General features: G+C 30.4%; 1 protein-coding gene across 23 annotated transcripts in view; it reads right to left on the bottom strand.

Annotated features, from left to right (window-relative positions):
* Positions 1–676: 676 nt before the first annotated feature.
* LOC122637043 (troponin T, skeletal muscle) overlaps positions 677–12,955 on the bottom strand; it is a 21,482-nt gene continuing 9,203 nt past the window's right edge. For 12 of the 23 annotated variants that reach the window (XM_043828884.1, XM_043828886.1, XM_043828887.1 and 9 more), the window contains 10 exons: positions 11,485–11,502; positions 7,286–7,316; positions 5,724–5,828; positions 5,500–5,596; positions 4,508–4,650; positions 3,674–3,892; positions 3,315–3,407; positions 3,097–3,177; positions 1,578–1,656; positions 677–923 (listed from right to left, as the gene is read on the bottom strand). In XM_043828884.1, coding sequence (XP_043684819.1) covers positions 679–923; positions 1,578–1,656; positions 3,097–3,177; positions 3,315–3,407; positions 3,674–3,892; positions 4,508–4,650; positions 5,500–5,596; positions 5,724–5,828; positions 7,286–7,316; positions 11,485–11,502 — 1,111 coding nt within the window. In that variant the 3' untranslated portion in view covers positions 677–678. Of the gene's footprint in view, positions 924–1,577; positions 1,657–2,678; positions 2,758–3,096; positions 3,178–3,314; positions 3,408–3,673; positions 3,893–4,507; positions 4,651–5,499; positions 5,597–5,723; positions 5,829–7,285; positions 7,317–11,484; positions 11,503–12,955 lie in introns of all 23 variants that reach the window. The other 11 variants (XM_043828885.1, XM_043828888.1, XM_043828890.1 and 8 more) reach the window with 3 other exon arrangements.

Raw genomic sequence — 12,955 nt, 5'->3', positions numbered from 1 at the left:
CGATTTTTTGTTTCTTTTTTCTTCCGTTTTTGTCCCTTTTTTTTTTGTATTATTCTTTCGTCCCTTTTTATTCGTCTCTCTTCTATTCGAATAACGAAAGCTTTTATGGGGTTATATGTGCGTATAAAAACACGATGTACACACACACACACACACACACACACACACACACACACACACGTGTACGTATACGTACGTGCGTGCTTGTGGAAGAAATACTAGGTGAATCAAAAAAATCCCTACCTTAGCCAACCATGTTCCCAAAAATAATTTTAAAAATCAATTGATCTTTCTCGAATTTACTTTGATTATTGTTTAATAATTCTGGCTATTTGTTGTAATTATTGTCTAATAATTTTTTATTTCTTTTAAATTGTAAAACTACAAGATCTAAAAGATGGAAGTTCCATTGATTTCGGAATTTTATCTGGGAACACTTTTGGCTTTCATTCTGGGAACTTTTTATTTTATTTTATTTTATTTTATTTTATTTTATTGTTTGTTTTGTTTAGTTCTTTTTCCTTCTTCTTCTTTTTTTTTTTTCGTTTTTTCTTTTTTTAAGATTAGATCCTCGTAGTCAATAATAATAGTAATAGTAATAGTAATAGTAATAGTAATAATAATAATAATAATATTAATAGTAATAATAATAATAATAGTAGCTCCGAAACGGCTTTTTTATTCTTCTTCTTCCTCCTCCTCTTCTTCTTCCTCCTCTTCCTCTTCTTCTTCTTCTTCTTCCTCTTCTTCCTCTTCCTCCTTCTCCTCACCCTCCTCCTCCTCCTCTTCCTCTTCTTCTTCATCGAATTGTGGCTCCTCGAGATCGTCATCGGCCGCGGCCTTTACGTCCTCTTCGCCCTCCGGTGATTCTGGATCGCCAGCTTTCTTGCCGGGCCTCTCGCCGAACCATTTCGGTAACTTCGCTATAGGAATTTTTTATTTTTTGCATTTTTATTTTTAGATGTTAATTCATTTGTTATATTTTTTTCTTTTTCTTTTATACATATATTTATATATATGTTTATTTATTATATATATTTATTTATTTATTATTTGTATATATTTATATATGTATATATAATATTACTTTGGAAAAAAGACGACATTCCAATCCGATAGAATCTTTTAACACTATATCGAGTTAGATTGAAGTTTGACGAATGAACTTCTCAATGACGAACTTTCAATGACACTTCACGAACCTAATTTAACAAACTTCATTTAACAAACTGTTGGAAAAAAAGAAGAAGAAAAAAAAAAGCGTCATCGAGAGGAAAAAAGGATGGAGGATGGGTTCGCCGTATTTGTCCTTGAAATCTTGGAAGTTGAGACGTCCATATATCTATCGCGGTCATCCTGAATATATCTCAATGTTATTGACATACTTTGCAAAGATAAAAAAGAGAAGAGAAAAAGAAACAAAATGTTCTTTTCCTTTTTTTTTTTTCTTCATCGCTTTTCAAAATGTTTCTTTTTTGTTTTTCATCACATAATTGAGTTGAATTAAATTAAACAATTAAATACATTTAAACATTTTACTCTAAAGAGATTTCAAGGACGAGCTAATTAATACATACTCTTTTGACGACCAAGGAACTGTTCCTTCTGTTGGGTCCACTGCTTTTCTATGATCTCCTTTTGCTGTTCGGTCAGACCCTGAAACATTAATGGACAAAATGGCATGCAGGGATAATGTTAGACACGTCAAGGTCAACGCGTGGACATCATTTCCCTCCAGTGCAATATCATTCTTTGTCTCTGTCTTTTATCTTCCTGGTCGACGACGACGACGACGACGACGACGACGACGACAACGACGAGGGTCTGAAGGTCATTGGGGGGTGTGGGTCTGGGGCGACCATTTGTAATAGCCATGTTGCAATAGTTAGGACACGTGAGTAAATGGCAACGAATAATATTGAACACGTGTCATCAAATCAAAAGTCTCCAAAAAAAAAAAAAAAAAAAAAAAAAAAGAAGAAGAAGAAAAAAAGAAAGTTAAATCCAAATCTCAAATTATTTTATCAAAAATTCAAAGCAAACGATTTGGTAATGTTCTTTCCGTCTTTGATGGTGTCCTTTTCAAGGACGGACAATTTTTTTCTTTCTTCGTAATTATTTTGTCGAAAAAATTTGATCGGTTTTGTTGTTATTATTATTATTATTATTTAGCGTTCTCCTGTTTTTTTTTTCTACTCTTCTTCGAACGATAATAAATATTTCGACAATTCGGGAGCCTGATGTTTCTTTTGGATACAGTGTCACATGCTTCAAAAGAAATAAAATAAAATTCTCATTTGAAATTTGGTTTAGAATTATGATATGACACGGCTATTGGTCGTGCTCTTTAGGTCTAACAAAAACCAACACTTACATATACATATCAATAAGTAGATGTGATAGATCCATCTAATCGTCAGTTCGATCGTTTAGTCAAACTTTCAAAAAAAGAAAAATAACAAAGGGGTAAAGGGGTGCGCAAAATTATCAACACTTTGGTTGCAATCAAGAAAATCAAGCAAAAAAAAAATTCTTGGGTTGGTTGGTTGATAATGACTAAGTGGCTTGGGCCCGAGGCCCGTGGGTCCTGTGGTCAGTCCGAGGGTGAGGGGGTGAGGGGGTGAGGGGCCAGAGGGGGTGAGACACTTATACAGAAGACACGAATCGAGTCCACTCACTTTTGGTGCGCTTCATGAACTGTTCTGTTTTCTGTTTCCACAGTTTCTCGTTGTACTCCGCTAAAAGCGTGTCATAGCCCTGCGATTCAATTATGCGACATTTCTAAACTGGCTCATCAATGAATAAAACGGATCTCAAACATTCACACTCGCACACCGCATCTTTTTATAATTCAATCTTCCCTTCCTAATTCCTGTCTAAAAACTTCGATTGATTTTTTTCCCATTTCTTTTTTTTTGTTTTTTTTTTTTTTTTTTTTTTTTTTGATTTACCGCACTATGCTATCTTAGTTTTCTTCTTATTACAGGATCGTTCGATTTTTTTGTTCGTTCGTACTCTCTTTTCTTTTTCGATAGATTACCAACCCTATTCGACGAATAAAAAAAAAGAAAAAAAAAAGAAGAAATAGATACTTACACCCTCGAAAAGTTTCTTCTTGTCGTCGTAGGACCTAGTATCGACGCGACGTTCGTATTTCGAGGCAACTTGGATCTTCGGCTACGAAGATATAAAAAAAAAAGAAGAAAAGAAAAAGAAAAAAGAAACCATTATTACATTTCTTTTATGTAAACGTTTATAAGTTGTATAAATGCAACAAAGTGCATATGCATACATGCATATACTCTTTTACTTACAGGATATTTGCCAGTAAGAGCTTCAGGATCTAAACCTTTTTTCAAAGCCTTGTGCCTCAATTGTTGTTTCTGACGTTCCTTCAATTCTTTAAGCTAACAAACAAACAAACAAACAAACAAACAAATAAACGAATAAAAAAAAAAAGAGAAAACAAAAAAATAAATCTAGCATTTTAGATTTTATTTTTTAAGACGACAAATCGTGATCATTCGTGACACGATCGGTATACTTGAATTAATTTTATTATTATACTTCGTTCGTTCAGTTCGATGAAGCCTAAAAATAAAAACTTTGAAATCTCAATCACGTATTTATTTGAATAAATAATTAATTCGTTGATATTATAAATAAAACTCACATCGTAATCCTGACGTTTTTGTCTCTCCTCGAGATCGTACTTCTCAGTTTCTAATTTAACGATAGTATCCCAGAGTTCGGTGGCTTTGAAACGGAGTTTGTCGATCGATAGACCCTCGATTTCTAATGGTTTAATGCGGATACTCAAAGATATCTTTTTCTCTTCTTCCAGTTGTTCCTTCGTCTTGTTACGTTCCAATTGAGCCGATGAGAGATTACCCTGTGTTGAAAAAATGTAAGTATATAAAAAGAAGAATGTAAAGAAAAGATTCTTTTTAAATTTTAATAACCAATAATTAAATAATAATAAATTTTAATCTAAATAGCTTAATAATTGAATAATAATAAATTTTCATCTAAATAGCTTGATAATTAAATAATAATAAATTTTGATTTAAATAGCTTAATAATTGAATAATAATAAATTTTGATCTACATAGCTTGATAATTAAATAATAGTAAATTTTGATCTAAATAGCTTGATAATTAAATAATAGTAAATTTTGATCTAAATAGCTTTATAATTAAATAATAATAAATTTTCATCTAAATAGCTTAATAATTAAATAATAGTAAATTTTCATTTAAATAGCTTAATAATTAAATAATAATAAAATTTGATCTAAATAGCTTGATAATCAAATAATAATAAATTTTAATCTAAAAATTCTTAACAAAATTTAATCTAAAAATGGTTGAGCTATCCGATAGATATTATATATATATATTTGACCATATAGTAACACGTGTATAAGTATGTATATGAATGTAACATGTAATTTCTTAAAAAAGATATATCGTAGACTTGATCGAGGACGATCGAGAACCAACTTACCCCAAGGTCCTTCTTCGTAATGGTAAAGTTAGGTCCTTTCTTGTTTGCTTGGTCCTTCATCGCTTGCATCATAGCCTGACGTTTCTTTTCAGACTCCTCGAGGCGTCGTCTCTTTTCCTCAATGTCACGTTGTTTCTTTTCCTCTGTTGAAATTTAATGCGAAAAGTGGATAAAAGAGAAGAAGGAAAAAAGTGAGAGAACAAAAATCAAGAAAACGTCGACATCGAGTAGCGATACTTATGGTGGTTGACGTTAAAACTTGTTTCTTTTTTTTTTTTTTTTTCCTTTTTTCCTCTAATAAATTTACGAATATTACAAAGTTTCTGTCCAACATTTTTTTCGAACTTACCAGTTTAAATTCTAATATAAATAAAAAAAAAAAAAAAAAAGAAAAAAAGAATAAATAAAATAAAATAAAAAAAGAAAGGAGTGTCAGGAAAAGACGAAAGAATTCATTAAAAATTTTAATAAGAGTCTAAAAATTGTCGAGCTATCTGATAAATATTATCGCATGTTTTATTACAAATATTCGAAGCATTATCGTTATTATTGATGAATATTTTTTTTTCTTTTTTATCTAATAAATTTACAAATATTACGAAGTAATATATTATTCTGTCCAACGTTTACTTTTCTTGTCGTTGATCTTACATCAAGCAGATATTTGAGCTTGTTTTTTTAATTCAAATTAAAAAAAGAAAAATAAACTAAAATAAAATAAAGAACAAAATATAAGCAAAAGAAAGATGAATATAAAGAAAGAATTCTTTTTAAATTTTAATAACTAATAATAACTTCTTAATAAATTTTAATTCAAAAAATTGTCGAGCTATCCAATAAATATTATCACATACTTTATTATAAATATTCGAAGCAATATTGTTATTATCGGTTTCATAGCGTTATATTTTTCTTTTTCTCCTTTCTTTCTTTTTTCTTTTTTCCTTCCTCAACCGCAGATATTGGATAAAAATCGATGATGATGTTATTACCAATTTCACGTTGACGACGTTCCTCCTCTTCCTTCTTCTTCTGAGCCAATCTCTTTTCTTCATCGGCACGGGTGATCTTGCGTTTAGCTTGTTTCTCCTAAAAAGAAAATAAAAAGAAAAAAAATATGATAAAAAACAATACAAAATCAATTTGTAAATATTATTGTTATTGGTGTTTTTGGTAACAGAATAAAAATGGTCATTGATTAATAGAAAAGAAATACCTTGAGACGTTTAAGTTCCTCTTCTTCCTTGGCTCTCTGCTTTCTCCATTCCGCGATGTATTCCTTAAGTTGTTCATCGAGATCGCTTCTCTTCTGTTCTTGCCTCTGTAAAAATGATAAAAAAATAGTAATGATCTGTTTTATATATAAATATATATATGCTATTTTGAAATCAATAAAATAATTCGAAAAGGATCGTGTACGATAATTCTTTTATTTCTTTTTTATTTTTCATTTTTCTTTTTTTTTTTTTTTTTTTTTTTAATTAATTAATTAATAAACTTTTTTTTTTTTTTAAATATTTTTTACAGATCATCAGTAATAAATTCTCAGTAATAGAAAGAAGTGATTTCTTTTTTATTTTATTTTTATCTTTTCTTTTTTTTTATACAAGCAATCTTTTAAAATGAACGATAAAAAATATTCGACATTGATAACATCTACTATGTGCACGGATGTACGTATATATTTATTTATTTTTTCTTAATTTTTTTATTTATCTTGAGGAAAACTAAACGATAAAAATGATATTAACACGTAAAAGTGTTAATGTTGCGTGTTAGAATTTATTTTATAAGATTAATAATAAAATCATATTAAAAGAAATCACCCTCGTGAAATGATTTTTTTTAACAAAGGACTATAAAATAGACGACTAAAAATAAAGATATATTTTCCGATGCAACGTTTCAATGGAACGATAATAAAAATGATATAGGTATAGAGAAAAATCTTTTTTTATTAGATTAGATTTTATATGCGAAATAAATGGCAATGCCTTCAACAAAATTTAATTATATATTTTTTTTTTTATTGAAAATTATTTAACGATCAATACTGCAATAGTAGATGCAATCGCACAAATTACTATTGTATTTTATACTATAGTATTATTTATTTACATTAAAATTTCTATCACTTATTTACACATAAAATACTAATACCAATCTTTTACTTATTGGCCAACTCAATATGCATATATATAAATTTTTAACATAAAATCTTATGTTCAAGATTCAAATAAAAATTCAAATAATAATTAGAAATCGATTTAAACAAATAAAAAAATATTAAGTATTTTACGCGGTTAGTGAGAAAAAAAAATTCACAACTTTTTGTGTCCGTGATGCAAATAAAAATTTATAGGAAAGTTAAGAATCAATTTAGAGAAATAAAAAAAAAAAAAAACTACTACTACTACTACTACTACTAATACTATTACTACTATTACAGTTCTAATAATAGAACTACTAATACTATTACTAATACTTTTACTACAATACTGTTACTACTATTAGTACTAATATTATTAATATTATTAATATGTTATTACTATTAATACTGCTATTATTACTACTAATACTACTACTATATTACTGCTACTACTATTAGTACTAATATTACTAATACTATTAATATTGTTATTACTATTAATACTATTACCATTACTATCACTTATAATACTATTACTAAACTACTACTATAATACTGTTACTATTATTAGTACTAATACTACTAATACTATTAATATTGTTATTACTATTAATACTGCTACTACTCACCTTCATAAACTCGATATTCTCCCCGGAGTCCCTGTATCACGCCGGAACGAAAACAAAAGTAAGTCTCTTTAATCCTTTGAGGAGAGAGGGGTTGCTCCGTGAAAAAGTGTCCGGAGGACACTGAGATATCCCTCCGAAACTCCGTACGCCATTTTTTTTTTTTTTTTACACGTCCCGTCATCATCATTATTATAATCATCCATTTTCGCGTATCGACACCAAGTTAATTGTTATGTCGCAACGCGATATCTTACGCAACCACATCCAACAATACACACATACACAGGCGGACGGACAGACGGACAGAGACAAAATAGACAAACGTGAAAGATAGAAGAATATATATATATATATATATATATATATATATATATATATATAGAACAAGAAAAATAGAAACGGACGGACAAATAGACAGAAACGGACGGACAGACGTGTAAAAGACAGACAGAGAAAAAGAAAGAGACAGAAAGACAGAGAGACAGACAGAGACAGTGAGAAAAAATGAGGAAAGAAAATAAAAAATAAAAAAAAATTAAAAGAATATATATACTACGTGAAAGCACGTGAATTCGCTAAGGATCCATTTTTCGTCTTATTCTGTTTTTTCTTTTTCTTTTTTTTTTTTTTTTTTTGGTTTTGCGTTTCTCGATCCCTTCGCAAATGAGCTCTGATAGTAACCAGCAGAGCTTAACAGTTTGATAGCCTTTGAACAAAAGCGATAGACAAAACTTATGGCCTTTTAATTTCTTTTTCCTTCTTTTCTTTTCATATTTTCTTTCCTTCTTTTTTTTTTTTTTTTTTTCTTCTTTTCCTTTTACACCTTTCCCCTTAACTCCTCCACAAAGAAAAACAAACGATCGATCAATTTCCACTTTTTCGCGATTATCGAATTTAATAATTTTAATTGTTTGTTTTGATAAATAATTAATTGTAATTAATGAAAGTTTGACGAACGTTTTATCGTTCTGTCAGATATATATATATTCAAGTCGATCGATTTTCCAAGATGGCAGACTTGGGGATGCAGTTAAAGGAAAAGAAAAAAAGAAAAAAAAGGAAAAGAAAATAGAAAAAGAAAAAGAAGAAAGAAAGGAAAACAACAAAACGGAACAAACTTGGCATTTGTTCGTTTTTTCTTTTTCTGTATTCTTTTTTTTTTTTTTTTTTTTGAGGGTTTTCTTCTTTGATGACCACGAAGCTGGACGCAGGATAAATGATTGAAGAAGGATAATGGTGAAAAGATAGACAGAGATAAAAATAGAAATAGAGATAGAGTTACTCGTATATAGGGGTGTAGGTTAGAACGTCAGTGTTTCTCAATCGTTCAATGCTTCGCGTATCCATTAGAAATTTGCGTGTGTGTAAATGACCGTATTATAAATAGATCGAACTATACTCTACTTAATTAAACTATAATTATATATATATATATAGTATAGTAATGTTGAATAAAATGAAAAAAAAATTAAAAAAGAAGCAAATATATATATATATATATATATATATATATATATATATATATTTGTGTGTCCATTAAAACATAAAGATATGATCAAATCTTTCAGGAACGTAATGAAAGAGTTTTTATTTATTTATTTATTTTTTTTTTGTAATTCTACTCGAACTTTTACACGACAACATATATTCTCCATCTTCAATGAAGGTTTTACGTGTAGCACGATTTTGAGAATCACTGGGTTAAACGATCGATTTCACCTCGCACGCGTTCTCTATTTCGAAATGTCATCATTTCGGGCATTGTGAATCATCGTCTTTGTCGTCTTCGTCATCGTCGTAAGAAAATACGAAAAGTTGACAGCGAGCGAGCGAGCGAGCAAAAGATAGAGATAGAGATAGAGATATAGATAGATAGATAGATAGAGAAAGAGAGAAAGAGAGAGATACTTGACCAAATGCCAAGAAAACCAGTCGGCCATAAGTCGTGATTATAGATACTCCGAGAAGCAGCTAACTATCGTCGTTTTCGTCGTCTTCGTCGTCCTTTTCGTCGTCTTTGTCGTCATTGTCGTCGTCGTCGATGATTTTCGTGGTGTCAGCGAACCCACCCTGAGGTTTCGTTCTTAGAAAACGCGTTTTATCTCTCTCAAATTCGTACTAAGAATAATATCTCGAGAGATGATCATCTCGATATTGTATAATAAACGAGATTATCCAACAGATTTATATAGAAAATCTGTGTCGAGAGAATCTTTTTTCTCTTTCTTGTATATATCTTTTTTTCTTTTCTTCTTCCTTTTTCTTTTTTTTTTTTTTTGAACGAATTAAAAATACACTACAATATATACGTATATATATATATATATAAAACATTTAATGACTTAATGTAATGTGATATGAAATATATAAGTTAAATGGAATACACGCGAAGTATAAAATTTACACGTGATGAAAAGAGAGAAAAACAGAGAGAGATAGAAAGAGATAAAAATAAAAATGTATGCAACTCAAGAAATAAGTAATTATAATTAATCCGAGAAAAATAATTCAAATGTTCGATTAACGATCAAATAACAATATTTGTATAAAAGAATACGAGATGAACGATACCTTTTTTTTTGGGTGGGTAGGTGGATAATGATGTGAATAAGGGAGGGACAAGGTCGTGATGGTCCCTTTTATTCGTGTTTTTTTTTTTTCTTTTTTTTTAACGAGAAATACACAGAAATGTAAGTACGTACGTGTATAGGTAATACGTAACATTGAGGGTTGGAGGAGGGTAGAGGACAGAAAAAAGAACAATGCAACAAAATCAAGAAGGAACAACAACAACGCGTTAAATATGTATGAACATTGGAACGTACGAATATTTTTTTTTTTAGATAAAACGATTATCTCTCACTCGTTAATAAACAATAATTATTATTTAATGGATATATATATATATGTGTGTGTGTGTATGTGGAGAGAGAAAGAAAGAGAGTCATAGATGATATGAAAAGATAGACAGATTGATGGACGGATAGACAGACGGATAGATAGATAAATGGATAGATGGATAGACAAACAGAAAATAAATAAATAAAGAAGAGAACACGAAGGTAACATTACGAGGGTATATAACTGCATGGAAGAGATACAAAAGACATAAAGATACACGAGAGAGAGAGAGAGAGAGAGAGAGAGAGAGAGAGAGAGAGAGAGAGAGAGAGAGAGAGAGAAAGAGAAAGATAGCTGGGCTTCTTGAGGGTAGAATGGGGTGAGAGTGATTCAGCGAACGGCGGAGTAATCAAAATGTCAGTTGCGGCGTCAGGAAGTGGGGAAGCATACTTTTTTTTTTTCTTTTATTTTACTTTACTTAAAAATTCCAAAATTCTTCGACCTACTCGAATAAATTTAATTTGCATTTAATTTCGTTCGGTCGTAAGGTCGTTTTTACTATTACGAAATTCGCATAAAATCCGGCCGTTTAAGTATAAGAATAAACTTTATACGTTACAGATAGATGCTACCCAAATGTATATATATATATATATATATATATATATATATATATATATATATGTATATATGTATATATGTATGTATCTAACTATGAAACACGAGCGCGCACTTTTGGCAGGTGTCCAGCCGACGCAAGTTAAATTAGTTGCATATGCTTGTTATGCAATTGCTATGCGCGGTCCGGCCAGATAGCTGCCAACCTTTTTTTTTTTTATTTTCTTTCTTGTTTTCCTTTTTTCTTTCACGAAACACACGAAACACTTCCATCGACGAAAAAAAAAAAAAAAAAAAAAGGGGAAAAATAAAAAATTTATTACCCATCGCGAAAGAGTTAGAAAAGTTTTCGAAATAGATCGAACGTATTATTGGATTTTGCTCGTTTCATTTTCTTTTTTTCCTTTCTCTTTATTTTCTTATTTTTTCTTTTTTTCTTCTTTTTATTGTCGTTAATTAATCAAAACGATTCTTTTTTTTTCCTTTTTTTCCGGTGGATGGGAATGCAAGGGATTTTGTTGTTGTTGTTGTTGTTGTTGTTGTTGCTGTTGTTGTTGTTGCTGTTGGCCAGAGCGAACGAAGAAAGATAGAAAGAGAGAGAGAGAGAGAGAGAGAGAGAGAGACAGAGACACAGAAAGAAAGAGAGAGTAGTTGATGGTTGGGTGGGTGGGGGGGGGGCGAGGGTGGAAAATAGTATTATTGACGTATATAATAAAACACCTCGAGCGATTTCAACTTACTTTTGGGACGCCCTACCCCTATAAAAAAGAGAAAGTACAGGTTGATTAATATCTATATAAAAAAGGCAAATTGGTGTGTGACGAAGAAAGAGTTCGCGCTTTTGTGTGTGTTTGTGTGTGTATGTGTGTGTGTGAATTTTTGCGCAAAAGCCGCGTGATAAAGAAAGGCGATGTTGCTTAGGCACATTTTTCCTTTTTTTCATTTTTTTTTCATTTTTTTTTCATTTTTTTTTTTTTTTTATCTAAACAGTTTCATCAATCTACGACGAAACTATTCGCCATTTTTTGTAATTGTTTTGTTTTGTTCTAATACGTTCTTTTTTCTCTTTTCTTTTTTCTTTTTTTTTTTTTTTTTTAAATGTCTTATTAAAGACTCATGAGACGATGGCGAAGATGGCAAGATATTTTTTTCGAACGGACTATAGCTTTGAAAATTGATTTTCTTCTGTCTGTTCAGTGCGTGCGTGAGTTCGTGCGTACGTCAATGCGCGTGCGTTCATTTCTGTTATTTTATTTCTGATTGTTAGATTTTATTATTATATTTGCTGTAATTGTATTATTTATTACGCTGTAAGATATTATATTATGTTTCATTATTTGAACTGTAAGAAAACTTTGATAAATATAAATAGCTTCTCAAATATAATACATATATATATATATATATGTATGTATATATAGGAGAGATAGAGAGAGAGAGAAAGAGAGAAAACAAGATCATTTGTCAACTCATCGTTACGTAAAAAGCTCTTTTACTCCGAGGTCCTTGCTAGAGTATTATTCTGGCGAGTCGCCATAGTCCGTTCGTGTTTATCTTGCTATTGTTACAAGATCTGTTTATAGCATTTAACAAAAATGCTTTTTCGCGGCTCGATCGATAATGCTAGAGACGGACATGATAATTATATGCGACATAAACGATGCGCACGTACAAGAGTAACAAAGAGTAACAAAGACACGAGGACGACAATATTTAAAAGAAATAAAGAGAGAGAGAGAGAGAGAGAGAGAGAGAGAAAGAGAGAGAGAGAGATAGAAAGAAAAAGAGAGAGTAAGTCAAATGAGTATTTCTTAGGTAGGGACAAGTGTATTGAAAGGGTTTTTACTTACTATTTTTTTTAATAAAAATCAGTTTGAAATGAGTTCAGTTTAAAAAAAGAGAGAAAGAGAGAAAGAGAGAGAAAAAATATTTATCATTCTTTCTCCCTCAATCCCTCTTGTCTGTATATTTGCGTGTCAGATGTCGCAATTTGTATGTATTTATGTATATACGTATGCATGTATGTATGTATGTATGTATGTATGTAATGTGTATGTCCGTATTTTCACGATGAGGGTGGAATGTTGGTTGGTGGTAGACAGGGACTATAAAAAGGACGTGATATGTAATCTCGTGTAAACCATCGACACAGCAGCGACACAGCTTGAAAAAAAGACAAAATGAAGAGACAACGGACGGAACACAGATGAT

The sequence above is a fragment of the Vespula pensylvanica genome, chromosome 24 (assembly GCF_014466175.1).
Source record: "Vespula pensylvanica isolate Volc-1 chromosome 24, ASM1446617v1, whole genome shotgun sequence".
NCBI lineage: Eukaryota > Metazoa > Arthropoda > Insecta > Hymenoptera > Vespidae > Vespula > Vespula pensylvanica.
The sequence above is the reverse complement of the archived record's forward strand: the minus strand, read 5'-3'. Positions and strand labels throughout refer to the sequence as shown.